We start from the raw sequence: 21,325 nt of genomic DNA, 5'->3' as shown, positions 1-21,325 counted from the left end.
CCACAGACACAACTAACCTAGGTTCATAGGAACTCACAGACTCTAGACCCAAAGCTGGGGAGCCTGCATTGGACAGACCTAGGCCCTCTACATATGTGCAGCAGTTGTGTAGCTTGAGGTATATGTGTAGTTCTTAGTGGTGGAAGTGGGGCCTGTCCCTAATCCTTTGGCTGGTTTCCAAGAACCTATTCCTCTTATTGGGTTGCCTTGCCCAGCCTTAGTACAGGGGAGGAGCTTAGTCCTACATCAACTTGATATGCTATGCTTTGTTGAAGCCCATGGGAGGCCTGCCCCTTTCTGAGGAGGTGTGGATTTGGGGGGGCAGGGCAGGTAGTGGGAAGAAAGGAAGAAGAAGAAACTGTGGTCTGGACATAAAAAAATGAATAAATTTAATTAATAAAAAAAATATTACAAAAAAATAAAGAAAGAAACCACCCCTAGGAAGGCAGGTTCATTTTATGACAATGTACTTTTCCCTCTCAGATTTTCTACTTTGAGTATTTACATAGAAATCCTTGTGGCTGGACCTCCTTGCACAATGAAATTCTATGTCACACACTCCTTAAGTATACTTTATTTTTGTCTATCAGAATGTTGTGCTAATGTTATTATTTTTAGTGAACATTTGTTTAGGACTTTATTTATGTCATGGCCTCTTAATCTCTGAACTGTAACCCCAAAGCCATTTTAGGAGATGAAATAACTTCTGTTTAAATTTCCTTATGACCCTTTTACCTGGGGCCTGCTGACTTTTTAATTATACTTGAATTTGTCTAATTTAGCCTGGGTAACACACTCATCATTCAGACTCACCACCAAAGATAAAAAACTGTCACCCTGGCCAGCTTTCAGTCAGAGGCTCTTGAGCAGACCAATCTCCAGTCATTACATTTAGAATTGAAAAGTGTGCTATTCGTGTTGGAAACAGGGTGACGGAGTGTGAACTGTGGAAGCCAAATGGCCGTGAAATAAGCTGTGAGCTTCCAAATCTGTGGAGTCTGGGTCTTAGCCTTCTTAACAAAAGCCTTCATAAGTGGTTTTACCCGAACTCCATCCCAGCTCACAAACACTGTGGTGAAGTGAGCGTTTTGAGATGGTTGCTTGACATTGGACCTGACAGGGCTGTGTTGATCTGGAGACACATACGCATGTTTGTTTTACTCTAGTTCTACAGCTTAGGTGTTTTCTTTCTTCAGCAGAAGGGAGTGAACACACGTATTCTAGCATTCCACCTCTCCCAGGATTTTGGTTCTTCCCACCCCACAGCAAACAGGACTCAGCTGCTTTCCACACTCTTCAGTGTGGTTCCTCCATGTGGTGTCTCCCACACCCTCTGACAGCACCTATCCTGCTCTGAGGACACACACAAGAGACGGAGTCCCCCAAATTCCAGGTCTGGGTTCCCTCCCCTATATCCCATCTGCCTTATTCAATACTGTATAACCTTCCTTACATGGAGCCATTCTGCTATTCTTTCAAGATCCAGACCAGATACTTCACATGCCACAACTTCTTTCTAGAAGAACTCTCTTCCGTGCATGTGCCTGGACCAACTGTTCAGCTCCTGACTCAAATGTTGCCTCATCAATCAGTATGTCAGTCTTTCCCTGACAAGTCTCTTTAAAATTTCCAGGCACATTCTTCATTCTTCTCCAGCCCTGAATATCTTTTCCCTCCAATACTAATATTATCTTTCTCATGATCCCTTCTTGCTACTTAATATACAAAATATACTGCTAACTCATTGTATTTATGATCTATGCCTCCCTGGTAGAAGGTTAGCTCCAGAAGGGCTAGGATTGTTGTTGCCATTTTTATCCAATATTTGTTTGAAATGTTTACTTAGCAAATAGTAATACGAATAACTATTTAATGAATCCATGAATGAAATAGATTTTTCCTTTTGAGGTGATAAAAATTATGACATTGATTATAATGATAGTTGTTCTTATCTATGCATATACTGAAATTGTGCCTCTTATGTGATATGTGAGACAACGTTCTTGAAGGAGAGAGAATCCCAGCCACCAAAACTAAATATTTGGCTGTGCATACTCTGCATGAGCAATAAACACAAAGCAATCCCTTCATCATGGCATTGGCCTGCAATGTGAAGTAGGAGAGACATTGATGCAGTAGTTAGGAAGCAGGGACTCTATGGACAGATGGCCAATGTTCAAATCACAGATGGACCACTTTTTAGTCAGAACACCTTGGAAAAGTCACCACATGGAAAATATGCTGACAATACCAAAAACTAATGAGTGCTTTTTGAGGATCAATCAGAATGATGATTCCTATAAATGGCTTAGCATAGTATATGGCCCAATAGTGAGTGTTCAACACACTGCTAGTGTATTCATTGTTATATCCTGGAGTTTTAGGCACAGCTTATTGGAGAAGATTGGATAGTAGTGGTTAGAGCTGGAGGCAAGTTATCATACATTATCAAAATGAACTTTGACTCTCTTAGGTCTTTCAAGGCAATTCTCCGCCTAACCCCCAGTCCCTTCTTAAGCGTTCTTTTATTGTTTCAATCTTTAAAAAATAATAATTTACAATTTTTATGTGTATGTGTCTGTGCCTGAGTGTGTATCTGTCCACTGTGTGCATGCAGTGGTAGTGGAGTTCAGAAAGGGCATTGGATCCCCTGGAACTGGCGTTACAAGCAGTTGTAATCTATGATGTGGGTGCTGGGAACAGTATCCAGATCTGCTGGAAGGCCAGTCAGAGCTCTGAACTTTTGAGTTATCTGTCTAGCCTTTTACAGCTTCCATCTTATTTCAGTAGTCCATCACCAAGGCAACTGTGGAGCTTGTTAAAAGATCTTCGTGAACTTCACATTTAAGTTCCAGGTCCTCAAAGAAAGGTTCTTAGAACAGGATTATCAACAACAGCCTATTCTATAGAAGGCCTGTTGAATCAGGATTCAGAACAAGACCTCCATCTGGGTTTTAAACCAGCCTTCCAGAGGATCCTGATTTATGCTCTAAGTTGAGAATAATTGACCAAGTAGAATATGATTTTGGATAGGTTAGTCATGTGATTCTGACTTTTTAATTTTATACTGTCATGGAGGATCCAGAGTGAGGACAAAAGCATTATAACAAGTCACCTATTACACGGTACATTTTCTTTTTTCTTCAATAGTTTAGGTTAGCATATAAAATAAGGGGTTTCACTGTTACAGTTTCACACACGTGTGTCATTGTGTCTGGTTTAGATTCAATCCTCCTCCCTTCCTCCATCCCTCTTCTCTGCCCCTAGCTGGTCCTTTCCTTCCTCTCAAACAGTATCTTCTGCTTTCATGCATGTCTATGTGTGTGGCTCATTCACACATCCAGCTCCTGTCTATGAGAGAAACAGGGTATTTTACCTCTTTCTCTGTTAACCTTGCTTGTTTCTCCCTTTCCCCTCCCCCTTTAGAGTCCCTGTTCTGTTTTCATGCCACATGTTTGTATTTAAATCTAGATTGGACATGTGAGATGGCACATGTGATATGTTTTTCTGAGTCTGGCTTATTTCATTTAACATGATGATCTCCACTAATACCCGTTTTACTGCATGTGAAACAATTTAACTCTTCTCTATGGCCTAGTGACACTGTATATTTACCACATTTTTTCTATCCATTCATTTTTCTGATGAACATCTTGGCTAGTTCCTATCTACTGAGTGCTGTGAATAGGGCAATGATAAATAGGAATGTGCAAGTGTCTCTGAATACATTGAATTAAGATTCCTCTGGGCATCTGAGTCATATGGTAATCCTAATTTTAGTTTTTGGAGAGCTTCAATACTTATGTTCATAGTGGCTGGACTGGTTTACCTTTCCCTTAGCAGCACATGAAAGTTTGTCTTTTCCCACATCCTCATTGGTATTCATTGTCATTTGTTTTCATGACTCTAGCCATTTTGACCTGGGTGAAATGGAATCTCAAAGTAGTTTTAATTTGCATTTCCCTGACAGCTAAGGATGCTGAACATTAAAAAAAATTAATTGGTCATTTATATATCTTCTTTTGAAAATTGTCTATTCAATGTATTTGCCCTGTGCACTTCTTTATAGATTCTAACTTGCTCTTAGATGTATAATTGGCAAAGATTTTCTTCCTCCCATGTAGTGGTATTTGTTCCACCATGACCTTGGGCTATAGGGCCCGAAGGAGGCGGTGTTTCCTGCCACTGTATGTGACCTCTTAAAAGGAGAGGGAGAAGGGTCACATGCCCCTTCTCCCTGCTCCTGCCTGCTGGGCGGATACGCTCCTGGTCAGATTAGAAGAAAACTTCAGCTGTCTACATCATTCTATATTTGTGAGTCTATTTCCTCAATTTATCTTAATTTCCTTAATACTTCTTAAACAGATTCCTGTGGATTTATTGCTTTACTTCCATAGGCTGTCTCTTCATACACAGTAAATTTCCTTATGTGTGTAGACTCATAGCAAAGAGATGATAATTCTATGAAACCATTTCCTCAATATACTACTCATTTTGGTCAAGGTTATTCATTTCGTTTGTTCTTGGCATTTGCTTGTTTTCAAGGCTAGTATTTTATTACTAAATTCACTTTGTGTGTGTGTCTCTGTGTGTGATTAAAGGTTAAATATCTCTATCATTGGTTAAAGCACCAAAAACAGTATCAAGAATTTCAGAATCCAAGAGAAAATATTTTGGCAGGCACACCTTGTCATTAACAAAGAGGTTGTCTTTTGCTTTCACAGGTAGCCTTGAGGCTTTGAAGGAAGAACAGGACAGTGGGCAGTATAGAGTTTGTTGTGTTGGTTCTTGAAAAGCTCGTTGATATTCAGAAGTAGAAAGGAAAATTTACTTGCAGCAGATGCTTCATTTTTGAAAAAATTTTTTTACTTCCTTGTACCATCTCAAAGATCCCTGGAAACTAAGATAACCTGACATCCAAAAATAAGCCAGGAAAGGGAAAAAAAACAAAACAAAACATAGCTCCATGGAGGGAACAGAGGAACTTATCAAGCATTCGGGAAGTGTTAGTGTGGTGGGCAGAGTGGTCTCTATATTCGCCACACTGGTGCCACTCATGTCTACAAACGTGCCCTTTGAGTCACCTGAGAGCTGCAAACATTCGCTCCTCCAAAAAGCCCTGCAGCTGCACAAACACAACCCATGCCCCTCGGCTTACCAGTTTAATGTGCTCTCGCTTCTGGTACTTCTCACTGTAATACTGCTCTTGCCGAAGATTAAGCAGCTGCTGTTGCTGCTTGTCCTTCAAGTCTATTAACTTCTGGGTCATCTCTGCATCCAGGGCAGCGAGGTCTTGCTCAATGGCAGATGAGCCATGGTCAGGGCTACTGGGTTCAGATCTGCAAAGACACAGAGCTTAGCTCAGGAACTAAGCAGGTGGTAACAGGTGCTTGGAAGGTTCTGGAATGACTCCTCTCAGGGTCACTGGTCTTGGGAAGAGACTAAGCCACTAGAAGGAGAAGGTGAGACTCCCACATCCAGATAGAAAACTATCTTTGAGTAAATTGCTCTTCACATTATATGGAGTGCTCAGGGGAGATGATGGATGAATGAGAAATGATGTAATGAACACAATGCCTGGTGACTACTTTGAGAAACATGTAGGATCTACTTGTGCATTAGGGAGATGGAAGGCAGGAACATATAGCTAGAACCTGAAGATCTTGGCTTCTCCTGACACATCTTCAGATCTCACTTGTTTTTTGGGTTTTTTTTTTTTTTTTTTTTTTTTTTTTTTTTGCTATTTTGAGGGACAGTCTAAAAAATAACTACATGGTAATGTTCTATATCTTCCATAAAAACGGGGTTCAAGCCATTACAATGCCACTAGAAAAAAATCATTGGGTGATCTGATAATGGGAAAGCATTTCTCTCTTGGAAGAACATGCAAACTTTGTTTAATCAGAGAAGTAGAATATCTGACCGATATTTCCTTTTCTCAGAGGCTAAGAGTTTAGTTCAGTGTTCAAGGACAGAAACTGCACCAAAAGTTGGTGGTGTGCTGCAGAAATACAATGTGAGCTATGCACATGGTATTTTACTGTGTATGCCATTTAAAACTTTTAGTAGCCATCTTCAAAAAAGAAGTGAGTGATACTAGTTTTAATAAGATATGTTATAGGATGGGTATGGTGTGAATACCTGTAGTCTTAGCATTCAGGAGCCTGAAACAGGTTGATTGTGAATTTGAGTGCCATTTTAGCTACATGTTAAGCCCTGGATGCAAAATAATAATTGTGTGTGTATGTTAATCTAACAAATTAGAAGAACTCAAAAGATGTAATAGTTATTTTATCTTTGTTTTACAGTAGACTCCAAGAAATCTGTTGTGTAATCCATAGTTTGAGCACATCATAGTACTGATAAAATGTACCTTTTTCTTGCCCAGGTTAAATGTAGATTTCCCCACTGAGCTATACCCCCAGCCCAAATGACCCACATTTCAAGGGCCTAATAGCCACATGTGGCTCATGGTTCTTATCTAAGACGTGTGTGTGTGTGTGTGTGTGTGTGTGTGTGTGTGTGTGTGTGTGTGTGAGAGAGAGAGAGAGAGAGAGAGAGAGAGAGAGAGAGAGAGAGAGAGAGAGAGAGAGAGAGAGAGAGATGCAAGCAGATCAGAAAAGTTTTGGAAGCCCTGTCTGGCTTCCTCTACATGATGGCATCTTCAGACATCATAGGATGTCCATCCATATACATATCTCCTGTAATGTTATTTTCTCATGAAAATAGCTATTAGGACTTTGCAGCATATGGTGTAAAAGTGAATAAACAAATGAATGTCTGCATCACTCAATTGGAGTTCTTAGGAGATATTTTAGAGCAAACTTCCCCTTCACTGTTAGTTACAGGTAAATGCTATCGATTTAGCCTTTAGATTCCCTTTCAAAGAGTGACACATTTCACCTGCACAGAGCGACAAATTTCACCTGATATCTTTTACATCTGTTCTTCCTCTAAGGAAAGGTGATTTTGCTGCCTTTTAAAAACCAAGTACTGCGTGTTGATCGTGTTTTCAAGGTGAGCACATGTTACCTCATATGTCACAATATGGCTCTGAAGCTGCATCTTGTCTTTGTCTATAGCCTGGTGGCAAAGAGGATGACTCCGAGGACTGTGGGAGGAAGGATGCGGCACAGCCTACTGTGTCCTCAGCCCGTGGAGAGGTGGCTTACCTCCTCACAGTTTCAGGATGATTTATAGAATTGTCAGCTGGAGAAGAGGGCTGTATTTCTCACTGGCAATCTTTTCATTTAAGTCAAGCCCTTGAAAGACTTTAATGAGAGCTGATGACATGTTTCCAGGAAAGCTCAGACTGTGAATTCTACATCCAGTTTCCTGGATCTGTGATGATGGTTGGATTACCATGACCACATCTACCCATTTATCAGCTAATAGGAAAAATCAGGAAATCTCATAAGACTGATTTATAAAACAAGTATCTTGGCTCATTCCTGGAACCCAGCACTCAGGAGGCTAAAGTATAACAATTTAAAACTAGGCTCAGCCAGTTCAGGGCCAACCTGAGCTATACAGAGACTGTATCTCAAAAACCCAACCAACTAACCAAATAAAAAAGGAGTATTTTTTTTCATCCAAACTACAGAAAATCAAGTAAATAAGGGAAACAATGACTTAAAATGTTTTTTTAACTACTATGATATTTATTTAAAAACTCAGAACATTGAAATAGAACTCACGGGTACTTTTGCTTTTAAAAATTAAATATCTTTTAAATTATGTATTTTAACAACATAAATAACATTTAACTTTAAATAGCATGGACTGGTGTTCATGATGATTTTTGAATAATGTCTTACACAAAGCTATTAGTATTCATTAAAGAACTAAAGTTAAAAATGTAAAATTGTTTTGACATTTAGCTAAATAAACCCAAGGAAGACAAAAATTGTTCCCTAAAAAGACAACAAGCAAACTTAAGTTACCTTCTTCACTTTATTTCTAGTTCCCTAATTATTAAACATTGAAGAAAATATTTTCACAATAAAAATGAACCTCACTAAACAGAGAGCAAAGTATTATTTATCACCAACAGACCTGCAAAAAAAAAAAATGCCCCAAGAAAATACATGATCACAACTTAGGAAAGTGGCCTCAAACATTTAGAACAGTTGATAAGTAATCTTATTTGGCTTTTGCTGTTTTATAAATACATTCACCGTATGGACATATACACTAGAGCGTAATCAGTTTCTAAATCCTTTTGTGGGACAATAGGCACCTCTTCTGAAAACAGCCACATGTCAGGCTCCAAAGTTACTATGCCACAGAACACAGCTGATAGGTAGGTATCACGCTTCGGCATGTGGCAGCATCCTGTGCTCTGTTTGTGTTTCTGACCAGGACACGGTGTGAGTGGGCTTCAGGTCCTTGTTGCTGTACTGTGGAAGATGTCTCTATATTCTTTGTGGGGATGATGTGGGGAATGCACTGGGAAGATGTCTGTAAATACTTTGTGGGACTGCTGTGGGGAATACACAGGGAAGTGTATGTGAGTGCTCTGTGTTCTTCCCAGAACCTCAGCTTATCCAGAAACACTCTTTGGAAATTTTCCTGTTTATCTGTTGCAAATGTAATAGTTATGATAGGTTAAGATTAGTTAAGGATGGACCCTAATCTAGTGATTATTATCTTTAGAAGATGGAGAACATGTGGGCATGTATCCCTACACAGAGAGAATACCATGTGATAGTGTGGGCAAGAGTCTGATGTGATGAGTCTACATGGTAAGGTAAGCCAGGGATATTTCCTGTAACCACTAAAAGCTGGAAGAGACCAGGAATGGTGTTCCCCTACACCTCTCAGAGCCGATGCCCTGCTCACATATTGATTTTGGATTACTAAGTTCTGGAACTGTCTAACAGTGTTTTAAACACCCAGTTTGTAGTACCTTGCTCTATGATTCTAGGTAACCAATCCAGCACATCTGCCTAACACATCCTGGATGTGATCAATAGAGATCACCCAGGGGTGAAACAGCCCCACACTGGAAGGCAAAAGAGCCCAGTGTGACCAGCCAAAACCTGTGTCACAAAGCCCAGGACCCTCTAGATGAATAACCTACAATGGAATTTGAAAGCAAATGCCAAACTGAGATCCACATGGAAATTGGGAAGCAGATGCTGAGACTCTGACCTTTGGTGGCAGGTATCTGCTATAGTTTAGAGACAAAGCCCTCGATCTCCATGAAAGAGATTTGACAGGAGGAGCCCATGAATCTGGGGTATCCTCACTTCTCATCACAGCACAGTCTAAGCCAGGAGCAGTGGTTTTCATGTGGCCGGGGAAGGAGATTGGAGAGGCAGGTGGGATTTAACCAAGGCCTTTATGATGTCTTCCTATTTCTAGGAACCACTGGAGTTCTGGACCAAATCTTTTTTTTTTTGAGACCTAAACAATACGAACTTTTATTAAAATGTTGACATTGAGAGAGAGATGACTGGGAATAGCTTAGTTAGAGCAGGGGGGTCTCAGGGAGAGTTTTCTGAGAACTAATCTTATCACTAACAAGCTTTGGACCAACAGGGACAGCAAGCCCTAAAGCTTGTCAGAACTGCAGAGGGCAGACACTGGGATGGAGGCCTAGATGTCTGAGTCTGAGCAGCTCTCCCATTGCTGTTCTTGTGAGGTAAACTCTGCTTTAGCCAGGGTGGAGTGCCTTGAACAGATGTGGCCATGGTGAGCACACACATATATTTCAATCTCCCCAAGGATGCCTGCAAAGTTACAGAGCCACACAGACCATGTCTTCTCTCTCAGGGTATCCATGTCACATCCCAAACTCTCTTAAAAACAACAACAACAACACAAGAATCCAGCCCTTTCTTCTATTTCTGCCACCCTCTTTCTAGGAGAAACTTTTAGCAACACTCAGCTGGACTCCTGATAAAATGCTGTCCCCTCCCAGTCTCTCTGTTTATGCTCTGAGTCCTCAGTCCTCACAGAGTACCATCTGGACATCACAACTTCAGCATCACCTGCTGCCCCAAGCGTTACTGAACCAGAATCTGCCTGTAGTGCATGAAAAGCCTGCATAAGAGTTCAGCTTCCATGCAGCAGCTAGGAGTATTGTCTGAGGCTATTAATTAGACTATACACATTTCACTGAAATGTTTTCTTCAGTGGATTCTTATTCAACCACGTAAGTTCTGAAGTACTTGCCGCTTGCTCCAGCTCTAAAAGACCTTGGTTAAATGGTGCTCTGTCCGAGCTGGTAGACTTCATTTTGTGTCATTCTACATGGGGCTTACTAGGTCTCACTCATTTTGCCAACTCTACTAACCCTGGAACAAGTTGATTTTTCCCTTCTTTGAACCTTTCCCCTAGCCCCTCCTCTCCCTCTCCTCTCCCCCCCCCCCCCCCCCCCCCCCCTCCCCCCCCCCCTCTCCTCTCTCCTCTCCCCTCCTCTCCTCTCTCCTCTCCCTCTCTCTCTCTTCTCTCTCCCCCTCCCCTTTCTCTCTTTTTGGTTGTCCGTGGTTAACACCTCATTCTATATTGATATGTAAGAATGCCTTTCCCAGCTGGGGTTTTTGGCATGTGCCTATAATCTCAGCATTTGGACAGCAAGGCAGGAAGATCCTAAGTTCAAGTCCATCCCAAGTGCCTTAGGGTTTCTATTGCTGTGATGGAAACACTGTGACCAAAAGCAGCTTGGGAAGGAAAGGTTTATTTGGTTTACATTTCCCAGGTCACAGGCCATTAAGGGACGCCAAGGCAGGAACTCGAATAAGGTGGAAACCTGGAGGCAGAAGCTGATGCAGAGGCCATGGACAATTGCAGCTTACTGGCTTGCTCCTAATGGTCTGCTCAGCAGCTTGTTTTCTTTTAGAACCCAGAACCATAAGCCCAGGGGTGGAACCACCCACAATAGGCTCAGGCCTCCCATATCAATCACTAATTAAGAAAATGCCCTGTAAGCTTGCTTGCCTGAAGCCCAGTGTTATGGAGACATTCTCTATTGTGATTCCCTCCTCTCAGATGACTCTAGTTTGTGTCAAGTTGACATTAAAACTAGCTGGCACACCAAGCTACATGGTGGCACTCTGCTTCAAAACTCTATAGAGACCTGGTTACATGACTAAGTAGTAAAGACTTGTCCAGCACGTACAAGTCCATGGGTTCCATTTCCAGCACTGTAAAAAACAAAACAACAAACAAAAAAATGGAGGGTATTCTGTTCTCTGAAGTCATTCTACACCATGATATTGTTCCTTTTTTGACCATCTTCATGATTATGCTGTATGGTTACATTAGTTATCCATTTCCTTCTCATTATCATGGCATCTTGGGTTTCTATCGCTGTGATTAAAACCCCATGACCAAAAACAACTTGGGGAGCAAGGGGATTATTTCATCTTATACTTCCGGATAACATAACAGTTCATCATTGAAGGAAGTCAAGGCAGGAACCTCAGGACAGGAACTGATGCAGAGACCATGGAGAAATGTTACTGACTTGTTCCTCATGGCTTGCTCAGCTTGCTTACTTATAGACCCCAGGGCTATGGGTGGCACCACCCACTGTGAACTGGACCCTCCCATATCAAACATCAGTCAAGAAAATGAATGACAGCATCTTCCATGGGCAGTTTGGTGGGGACACTTTCTCAGTTGAGGTTTTTTTCCCCTTAAAAAAATGACTCTTGCTTGTGTAAGTTAACATAAAACTAACCAGCACATGAGACTATATATTTGCTATTTGAGGGCAAAACTTTTATAGGCTACAATCATTGCATTATCCACAGAGCATGAGAGATACAATAATAATATTATTTAATACCTGTGATAGGCAAGCTTCTCTCCACCACATTCTGAGTACACGATACTGTGAGAGCCGTAGCCCTCTGTGTACATTACGAGTTTCAGGCATCAAAAGAAGGTTGAAACATCTCCCTCGTCTCTCCAAGTACATTCTAGTTACATAAGAGTCCTGTACCTGCCCTGTTGGCAGTTGCTATGGTGGGAGGGGGCGTCAGCCACCTGATATTTGAATCAAAGGATAGAGCTCTGGGAGTCTGTGTATCCATCCCAGAATTTGTTCAAATGTAAAAAATTCCTACCCACAGTCCCAGCTATCCTGGAAACAGAGAAAGAAAGGTAACTGGAGTCCAGCCATTCAAGATTAGCCTGGACAACTAGCAAGATATTGTCTCTTACAAGGAAAAAGAAAAGGAGGGGAAAGAAGGAGGAAGGGAGGAAAATGTAGTTCACAAGCAAAAGCGAACCAACTGAAGAACAGCAGAGAGTGGAACAGGTGGGGTGAATTTCCTCCCAGTGGTGGCAGGTGAAAAAATATGACACAACACGTCAATCATCACCCCCTGGGGGGCAGCATCTCTTTCCGCATGGTATAAAGTTAGCAAGTCCCTATCACTCACTTTTTCTTGCTGTCCTTCTTGGCGGACTTTTCCAAGGCTGCCCTCCTTCTCAGGTAGTCGTTCTGGATCTCGTTGTACTTGGTGGTGTGCTCCTTGATGAGCTCGGTGGTTTTCTTGTGGTGTCTCTTGACCAGGTCTTTCATTTCTTTGTAGTGCTTCTTCTGAAGCTTCACGAACGCTTTCTGTTGCTTGAGCTCTTCAATGGTCTGCGCCTCCACTTCTGCAACAGAGGACGAGCAGGAGAGCTGAGTGACAGGGTGGACTGAGAGTCCAGAGGAAGGGTCGGGGACATCCTGCTCAGAGAGGAGCAGCCCATCCCCGCCAAGAGCAGCTGGACAGCACAGCTTGGATGTCAGACCTATCAGTCAGCAGCTCTGGTTTACCAGCTTAGCAAGGTGCCCCCCAACTTTGCAGAGACCCAGTTCCTTCATCTGTAGCTTTGCAGTTTCGTGTCCCTAGAAATAGAGTCTGGGATGGGGATTCCGGTGCCTGTGACTTACTGGGGGCTGAGGAGATGGGAGGCAGAGATGAAGAGCAGCAGTGGAAACAACAGAGCAAGGTGCATGGCAACTGCAGTACCACTTTCCCATAACCCCAGGGGAACCCCACTGTGCACTGCACCCCAGGGCTGGTCTCCTCATGAATAAAGAAGGCCAGCTTCTTGAGAGTTTAGGGCACTCAGAAGGGGGACATAACTTTCTAGAAATGATCTCCCTTTAGATAGAGGGCAAATTTGTTGAGAAGTAGAAACTGGGCTTTGGCAACCTAGCTCATTCCAGCTGGGAACAGGGTGTACCACATCAGAGGAAAAGGGAACAGGTTTCCTACTTCATTGGTTTAAAGGATGACAATGCTTCTACCAGTTCACAAGCCTGGTGTGATGGTGACATAAAAAAAAAAAAAAAACAAAAAAACAACAACAAAAAAAACCACTCATGGAAAGTGTTGAGTAGTTTTGGGCACCATACATGTAGAGACTTTGCAAATAATCGCACATGTCTCAGGGACTCCCTGACAAGGGCCACACCACAGGTTTCTCCCACTATCTCAGTGGATGTGGTAGTCGAGTGTGTCAAGGGGGTGTCCTTTAATCTGAACTTTACAAAGGCTCCAGCAGGGCTAGTGGCCACCTGTATGACTGCAGTGTTTTATCCAACGTTGAGAAAAATGGTCAGTGTGACAAAATCTGTCCATAAATCATTCTGTATTTCATATGCACACTTCATCACTTCTATGACACGCATTTTTACAAATGCATTATCACTTTGGAAATCAAGATTCCACACTAGTTTCCCTATTGCTCTTCCTAGTATCACAGGAATAGGGCTTCAATGTATGGTGTCCTAATTTCAATGAATTATCATTTATTTGGACCCAGATTAAGTCAAAGTTCATATGTCTCCATTTCTTGATATGAAATTTCTGTTTTGGGAACAACAACAACAAAAAAGATACTATAAATATTTAGAGCTGTCAAGCGATTCAGAAATAATATATGTCACAAATCACAACAAAGCTGACTAGAAAATGAAATGGATTGTGCATAAACAGGGGAACTGGGATGGCAATTTCTGTTGCTAAATACCAAGGCCTTTAAACTGCTGCAGGAGCATTTCCTGCTCTCACCATGCATCTGCCCTGACAGCTCATTTTTCTTCTTTTTGAAGAAAGTAGCCAAGGAGAGAACTAGGTACATTTATTTAACGATTTCCCTCGGGCTCAAACTGACTTCGGGTGGTTGCATAATAAGTGCTTGCATTAAGAATTTATAGTCCTGAGGCATTGCCACATTTCCTGGTAACAAACTCCACCTTACTTTTTAAAAGAAATGGTTTCTGGAAAATCAGCTGTGGACAGCTTTGAAATGGAACTCCCCATGCTCTGGCCTATAAGAAAAAGACACCCTAAATTGCTTTTGAAAAAGCCTCTGGGCCAAAGGCTATCCCTTGGAATATCCCACAATGTAAAAGTTAATGCCCATTTGCATAAAGATACAGTATTGCTAAAGGGTGGCTGCCCAGAGACAGCCACTGTCAGGGTGGTGGTGTAGACCTCCCTGCCTCTGTGTATACATTCATATATTTTTAGAACACTTCAGCATCTTGTTTTCTGCATCAGTGCTGTATTGCTTCCCATGGAACTCTTTCAAAATAAGCTTCGTGGTCTTATAAGTTCCTAATAATTTTTATATTTTGATGACACATAACTGTGGGCATAAAGAGCATCTACCAAAAATCTCCAGTCCTGAACATTTTTGCAAAGTTCCCATGCTTCAAGGACCATCACCAGGTAAAAACCAGAATACTGCCAGGACCCTAGACATCTTCTGGAACCAGGTTTCCAACAGTGATTAGTTTTGCCAGTCTTTCTTTGATCTTCAGGCGGGTGAAATCATGCTCTCTCATGTCCTACCTCCTTTTCTCAGCACATGTCTTAGCTGTCTGCCTTGTTGGAGGTGATCACAATCACAATCTGTTCTAATTGTTACCCTCCCCCCCCCATTCCATTCTGTAACTGCCCCATAGTCCACTTATCTGCCTCCCTGTTGGTCAACATCTGGTTCTTACAAGTGGCTCTGTTTTTTGTGAACACGTGCATACATTCTTATTCTGTTTTGTTCCAGACATTCTAAACATTTTTAAGACTCCACTACACAGTAAGTGCTAATTATACTGAAGAAAGTGTAGGTCAGTTTGAGTCCTGTTGCTTGATGTAACAAACCCAAGTTCATACGAAAGATCATAACCATTGTGTATTTCATGCTCACAAACAGGCTATATTCTGCATATCTGAAATATAACTTATTGTCAGCACAGTAGGGGGACACACATTCCTGTTACCTGGCTCTCTCTGTGACTTTACATTGGACAATGTGACCAAACTCAGGCCAGATGTCTACAAACTCTTAAAACATTTAATGATGCTAGTTTTCAGAGATAAATGACCATCTCCTCCCCTGTAAACACTCACCATGCAGTGTTCAGTTGCCAACTTCCATGCAGAGGAAAGGCTATAGCACTCACCTGTTAAAACACTCTGGACCAGGTCTTCTGTTTTGGCGGGCGCCTTTACAGAACCTGCAACCACAAAGATCAAAGGAATGGCCATCTTTGTTTTTCAAATTTTATTCCATTTTTAAAAATAAATGTTTGGACTTGGGGGTTGTAGCTCACTTGGCCATCTGGGTTTCATCTCTAGTACTGGAAGGCCGTGCCCTTTGATTCTAAGTGCCTTTAGAGACAATAGCTAATTGTAGTAGGAAGCTATTTATAACACAATTGCTCTAAAACTTCTTTAATTTGTAACTTTGATTCAATCCTATGTCAATAAGCAATTTTGTGTATTCTCCACAAACAGGGAAACAGCCTTCCATTTGCAATTCAAAGTTCAAATCAAGGAATTAAATCTCAGTAGTGCTACTGCCATCTTCTGGCAAAATCAGGAATGACGTGATTAAAGGCTGAATGCGGACCAAAGGGCAGTACCAAGTTTTGCAAACAAGAACCATTATCAGCACCCAAATTACTGAGCAAAGAGTAAGGGGAAATACGATATGTATGCACCTGAAGAATGCTTCTTCCCATACACCTAGGAGTGGGAATCAAAACTTTCAGAGGGATACACTTTGACCTAGGGACCTCATATCATCAGGATGGGACATGCCAGCATCACTTGTCCCTGACAGGATGTATCAAGAAGGGCACAGCATCAAAACAAAACCTCAGTCTGGTCACAGGAAAACATCTAGGCAGCTCAACGTGAGGGACATTTGGAAAACAATGATCACAACTCCTCCAAACTATCCAGGGGTCCGAGAAATAAGAGAGAGTTGGGGGCTGTTATAGAGGGAAGGTGACCATGCAGACAGGATGAGCAAGTGCAGTGTGGGACCATAGACGTGAATCTGCAGCAATACATGGGCACTGGAGTAAGGAAGGCCAAGTTCACACAAGGCTTGCTTGTTGTGAAGGTTTACTGTGATCTTGTTGAATGCTGACATTAGGGGAAGAGGAGAATTGTGTCACACAGTTTGTACAATTTAAAAAATATTTCCTGGCTAGAGAGATAGCTCAATGATTAAGAGCACTGGCTGCTCTTCCAGAGATCCCAAGTTCAAATCCCAGCACCTACATGGCAGCTCACAGTTGTCTATGGGATCTGATGCCCTCTTCTGAGGTTCAGATGTACATGCAAATAAAACATAGATAAAATACACAAAATAAAAAAAATTTTAAACAAAAATAAAAAAAACGTTTTCTGTAAGTCAAATTCAAGTATTACTTAAAATCAAAATGTTAAAATGGTAAATTCTCTTTTATTTTCAGAAGCAATAAACTATAGTTCAGAAGCACTGCAAATGTTTCCACGTGATAAAATGTTGTTTCTTATTTATGGTTGACCACCTCCTATTATTGATTTCACTGACTTTTTTAAAAGCAGAGTTTCAGTTCATTCATATTTGATAGAAATGAAATAGGAGTTGTATTTTATAAATTTGTACCCTTGCTCACCAAGGAGAAGATCTGAACTTCACCAATGTCACATTCCATCATGACAGAGAAGGAAAAGGAATGGAGTCACACTCACACGGGGGAAAGTCTCTCCGCTCCTATTTTATTAATTTTATTAACTGATTCAACTCAATGGGTCAAGCACATGCTACTCTTCAGCACTGGGTGACTGCAGAGGATGCACGGAGCTGAACCTGCTCTCAGAAATGCTTCCGTCTGTTAAGAGAAGCACACACACACACACAAGCCGCGCCCCCCCCCAATATACACTCACATCCCACTTTAATATATCACACACCACACACACACCCCATACACATTCACATACCACTTTAATATATCACACACCACACACATATACACACATACACCACACACACTCACATACCACTTTAATATATCACACACATACTCACACTATACACACTCACATATCACTTTAATATATCACACACATACTCATACCATACACACTCACATACCACATTAATATATCACACACATACACCATACATACTCACATACCACTTTAATATCACACACACACACACACAAACACATGCACGCACACACATGCTCGCTCACTCACTCACTCACTCACTCACTCACTCACTCACACACCTTAACCAGAGTGAGGTGAAATGCTAACATGAGCTGCCCTGAAATGATAGGATTTCTCTGAGGAGTGAGACAAGTGAGTGTAGCTTTGGGTGATTGAAGAGTAGAAGCTAAAAGCAAGCCCTTTCATAGTACCAGGTATCATGTCTGACCTGGCTCTCCCTTCACTGGCGTTGTGCCTTTCAGGAAATTCCTCATCACCCCCAAATGAGACAACAATAGAACACATCCAATGGAGGACTGGAATGATGATGATGAACTAATCCGTGGCCATAGCCTCACAGGTAGACTAGCATGGGCAGACATTTAAGGTTACTGGAAAGTCTGATATTGGCAGAGACTTGAAGTAGAAGGGAGAATGTGCTTCTAAGGCATAGTTGTAAGTTGCTTGAAGAACGCTTCACAAGCTCAACTCTATCAGTGGGTCGATAATAATTCACTCCCAAATAACAACCCACTACACAGGTGGGTTCTAGGTTGTCAGCAGAGCCAGGTGAGAACCTGGAAGGCCCTGTGACATTCATCCATGCATCCATCTAGCTTCTCACTCACTCAAGTCACACCAGGGCATGCTTTCTTTTCTCCCTCAATGCCATAGTCTTCTGCAGTGGTCCCCAGAGGCTGAAGGTTGGACGTCTACCAAATAGCACTGTCTCCACTGCTTACCTGGAGCTGGCTGGCTGTGTGGAGCCTGGGAAGGTGGTTTGGGTGCAAGGGATGTTGTGTGAGTCACCCCATTTTCTGCTGGCGTGGTCCTGCTTTCACTTGGTGCCTCCGATGATGTTTCCCCAGGGTCAGCCTAAAATCATAAACACCTTTCAGTTTTCTGTTTCATATTGCTTTCATTGTCTTCCTATGCTAATGAGGCTACACATTACGTCATTTCCACAGTTCGTTTGGAGTCTGAAGTATTAACTTTGAAACTGTTTGGAAAGCGAGATGAACCCGGCATAGTGTGGAATCAGAAAACAGCAGGTTAATTGCACAGACAGCTCTGGTCTCTCCTCCAACTTGCCCATGCCCTTGGACAGAGCCTTCCCATACTGCCTCTGGATCTGGCCGGGTGGCATGCTTCCATCAAATGAATGAACAGCAAATCAAATGCAAACAAAGGGACCATAAAGACACACATCCGTCCAATCTTTAGCAGACTCCTGCTGTAGCCATGGAGATGAGAGGCTCTGTAGAAGGACAACTAAGTCCTTCTGGCTGGGATGTCCCAGGTTACATAGCCCTAGCAGAATACACACTTGAGTGAGATAGCTAAATTAATCTAAGCCTGGTTCAGAGTGGCAGAGCTGGGCTGCTGAATAAATAACACAGAAGGAGAGAGTAAGCATTTTGTTTCAGGCCGTCTGCTTCCATGCCACAGCAAGAGCTGATGTGCTGGGTAGGAGTGCAGACTTCAGAGCCAGATAGTCTCAGATTCGAATTCAGTATGCTGGTAACAAGTCACTTAGCTCTCCATGCTGTTTCTCCATCTTCATCCTCGACGGTATACATAAGCTTGGGGTCAAGATATTGTCTATATTGTCTATCTTAAAAGATTTCTTCCAGGATCAAAACAGTCAATGTTTATTAAGTACCTAGAACACTTTCTTGTGAAACAGTTAAGATGGTGTAACATTACCAAAGGACGATAATCAATGTCTCATGAGCCTTTTATTCCACCCACTCTAGCAGCTATGTCCTACTCAAAGCAAAGATTCAATAAATGTCTGTTGAATCAATGCTGATCCTTATAAAATAATCGCCTCTATAATTGCATAGTATTCCAACAGTTCTTTGCAACACTCCAAGTATCTTCCAGCTGTTTTAGACTTGCTCTCCATGTCCACAGCAAGTTTTACTGTTGAGTTTACCCTAGCATTTTGCTATGTAGTGCATTTATAAGGTACATTAGGAATGTTTTCTTCTACCGATCATCTGGACCCCAACACTGTGACATTTGGGCAGTTTTACCAAAGGAAGACAGAAGTATAGACATCATCACTGATTCTTATTCTCTTCTCCCCCCAAATCACTGCTTTTCATTTTTCAAACAAAACCTTACTCTGTAGCTACGGATGGCCTTGAACTCATGATTCTCTTCCTATAGTCTCAGAGTTGATTTTGAATCAGTCCCCCCAAAGTATCTTTAATTTAACAAATAGCCCTGTTCATTGACTAGGCTTCTTCAGTATAGCTGATTTCCCTGGGATGGGTGAAAAAAAATAAGCCTTGGTACCAGGCCAAACATCAAGCAGGAGAGACAGGAACCTAGCTCCATAGAAGCATTAGATCCTGCTATTCTGAAATTATGTCTTTTGATGGATGGATAAATCTGGCTGGTAAACTCCAGTGTGGTCACATTTAGTCAGCATCCATCAAGAAAATTCTTCCTAGAGTCATATGCCAAGAGGAATGATGGTATATTATTTGTTCAACCAGACATTGCAAATAAGAGCCTCTTGAATGCAGTGTATGGGTGGGGTTTTTGTTTGTTTGTTTTGTTTTACTTTGTTTTTTGCTTTTGTTTTGGTTTGTCCAGTGTTGACAGACTTTTCCATGCAGGACATGTTATACACAGAGAATGGTTTTCATGTTTTTCTTGAAAACAAAACAACCCAGAGTTAATGACCTAGAGCTGTAAAGTCATGAGAAGGAAAAGGAAAGCCATACCTAAATTCTGAGAAAGCTCTTGTAAGTACGACAGACACTGCTCAGTTTCCACCTATAACTGCCAGATTTTGAGGAATGGTGGAAAATGAAATATTCATGTGAACTAATACATTTTTCAAATGACCAAAAGGCCAAAGTGCACCTTCAGGCTGCATTAAACCCAGAGCAGGCTTCTGCACCTCATGACAGGAGGAGCAGAGTTTGCCTGGAATCCCGAAGCCAGAATACTGAAGGGATGCTGTGTGCTGGAAATGCCCTGAGCCAGGGGCCAACAAATGTGCAGCTCACACATCCTCTGTCCTGCCAAACACATGTCAGGGAAAGAAGGAGAGTAAGGAGCTGATTAATGGGTCCTGGTGTAGTCAGATTTGCCAGGGCCTCTTAGGATTTTTCTGGAGACAAATGTGATGCGTGAGTGAACATCTATGATGTCAAACAACAACAGACTGATGCTTGATCGGTTTGCTGAGGGATGTGTAGAGGAGCCCAGCTGACAGTTTCCCTAATGGAAACTGATAACAGAAGCAGTTGAAGGTTCAGTGGCCTGGACACTGTTGTGTACTGGCTTCATCTCAGCCGCTCAGATGGGTGTTGCTTATACAGCAGAGTAACCACAGATGGTACTGAAAGTCTGCACTAAAACCTATTAAAAGGAAGCTGGAGGTCAGGTAGGTGATATGAGAACTTGTTTATAGTTTAAAGTCTAAATACTTTGAATAGCAGGCATTCTGTATTCTATGATAGTGGCAACTCAAGGAAGCATTAACACAACAGTGAGTCATAGCTAAGCCAGAGACACCTAAGTAGGTGAATGTAATTTCCAAAGAACTCATCCGATTGCACTAAAACAGCCCTCATAGAAAAAAAGCAAATACATGGTTAAATAATACCTACAGCTGTGAAGTACTAGATTTAATTTTTTGATACAATTGGAAAATCAAGTCATTCCCACTAGACTGATACGTGAGATTAAATGCAAAAGCTAATTCTGTGTCTAGCTCAAGAAAATCTACACATTTCTTCCCAGGCCACTCCATAATGGTTGCTTTTATGTGTTTAAACAAAACAAGCACAAAATCCTTTCCCAAGGTCCTGGACACCATGACAGAAACAAAAGCACCCAAAATATGTTTTTATAAA

General features: G+C 41.8%; 1 protein-coding gene across 2 annotated transcripts in view; it reads right to left on the bottom strand.

The window, feature by feature from the left end:
* Plcb1 (phospholipase C beta 1) overlaps positions 1 to 21,325 on the bottom strand; it is a 701,254-nt gene that overhangs the window by 97,265 nt on the left and 582,664 nt on the right. For both annotated transcript variants that reach the window (XM_028884530.2, XM_028884531.2), the window contains exons 24-27: positions 18,191 to 18,323; positions 15,419 to 15,472; positions 12,396 to 12,615; positions 5,159 to 5,339 (exon numbers count right to left, since the gene is read on the bottom strand). In XM_028884530.2, coding sequence (XP_028740363.1) covers positions 5,159 to 5,339; positions 12,396 to 12,615; positions 15,419 to 15,472; positions 18,191 to 18,323 — 588 coding nt within the window. The remainder of the gene's footprint in view (positions 1 to 5,158; positions 5,340 to 12,395; positions 12,616 to 15,418; positions 15,473 to 18,190; positions 18,324 to 21,325) is intronic.

The sequence above is a fragment of the Peromyscus leucopus genome, chromosome 4 (assembly GCF_004664715.2).
Source record: "Peromyscus leucopus breed LL Stock chromosome 4, UCI_PerLeu_2.1, whole genome shotgun sequence".
In the NCBI taxonomy this organism is placed as follows: domain Eukaryota; kingdom Metazoa; phylum Chordata; class Mammalia; order Rodentia; family Cricetidae; genus Peromyscus; species Peromyscus leucopus.
This window is presented reverse-complemented; position numbering and strand designations above follow the sequence as displayed.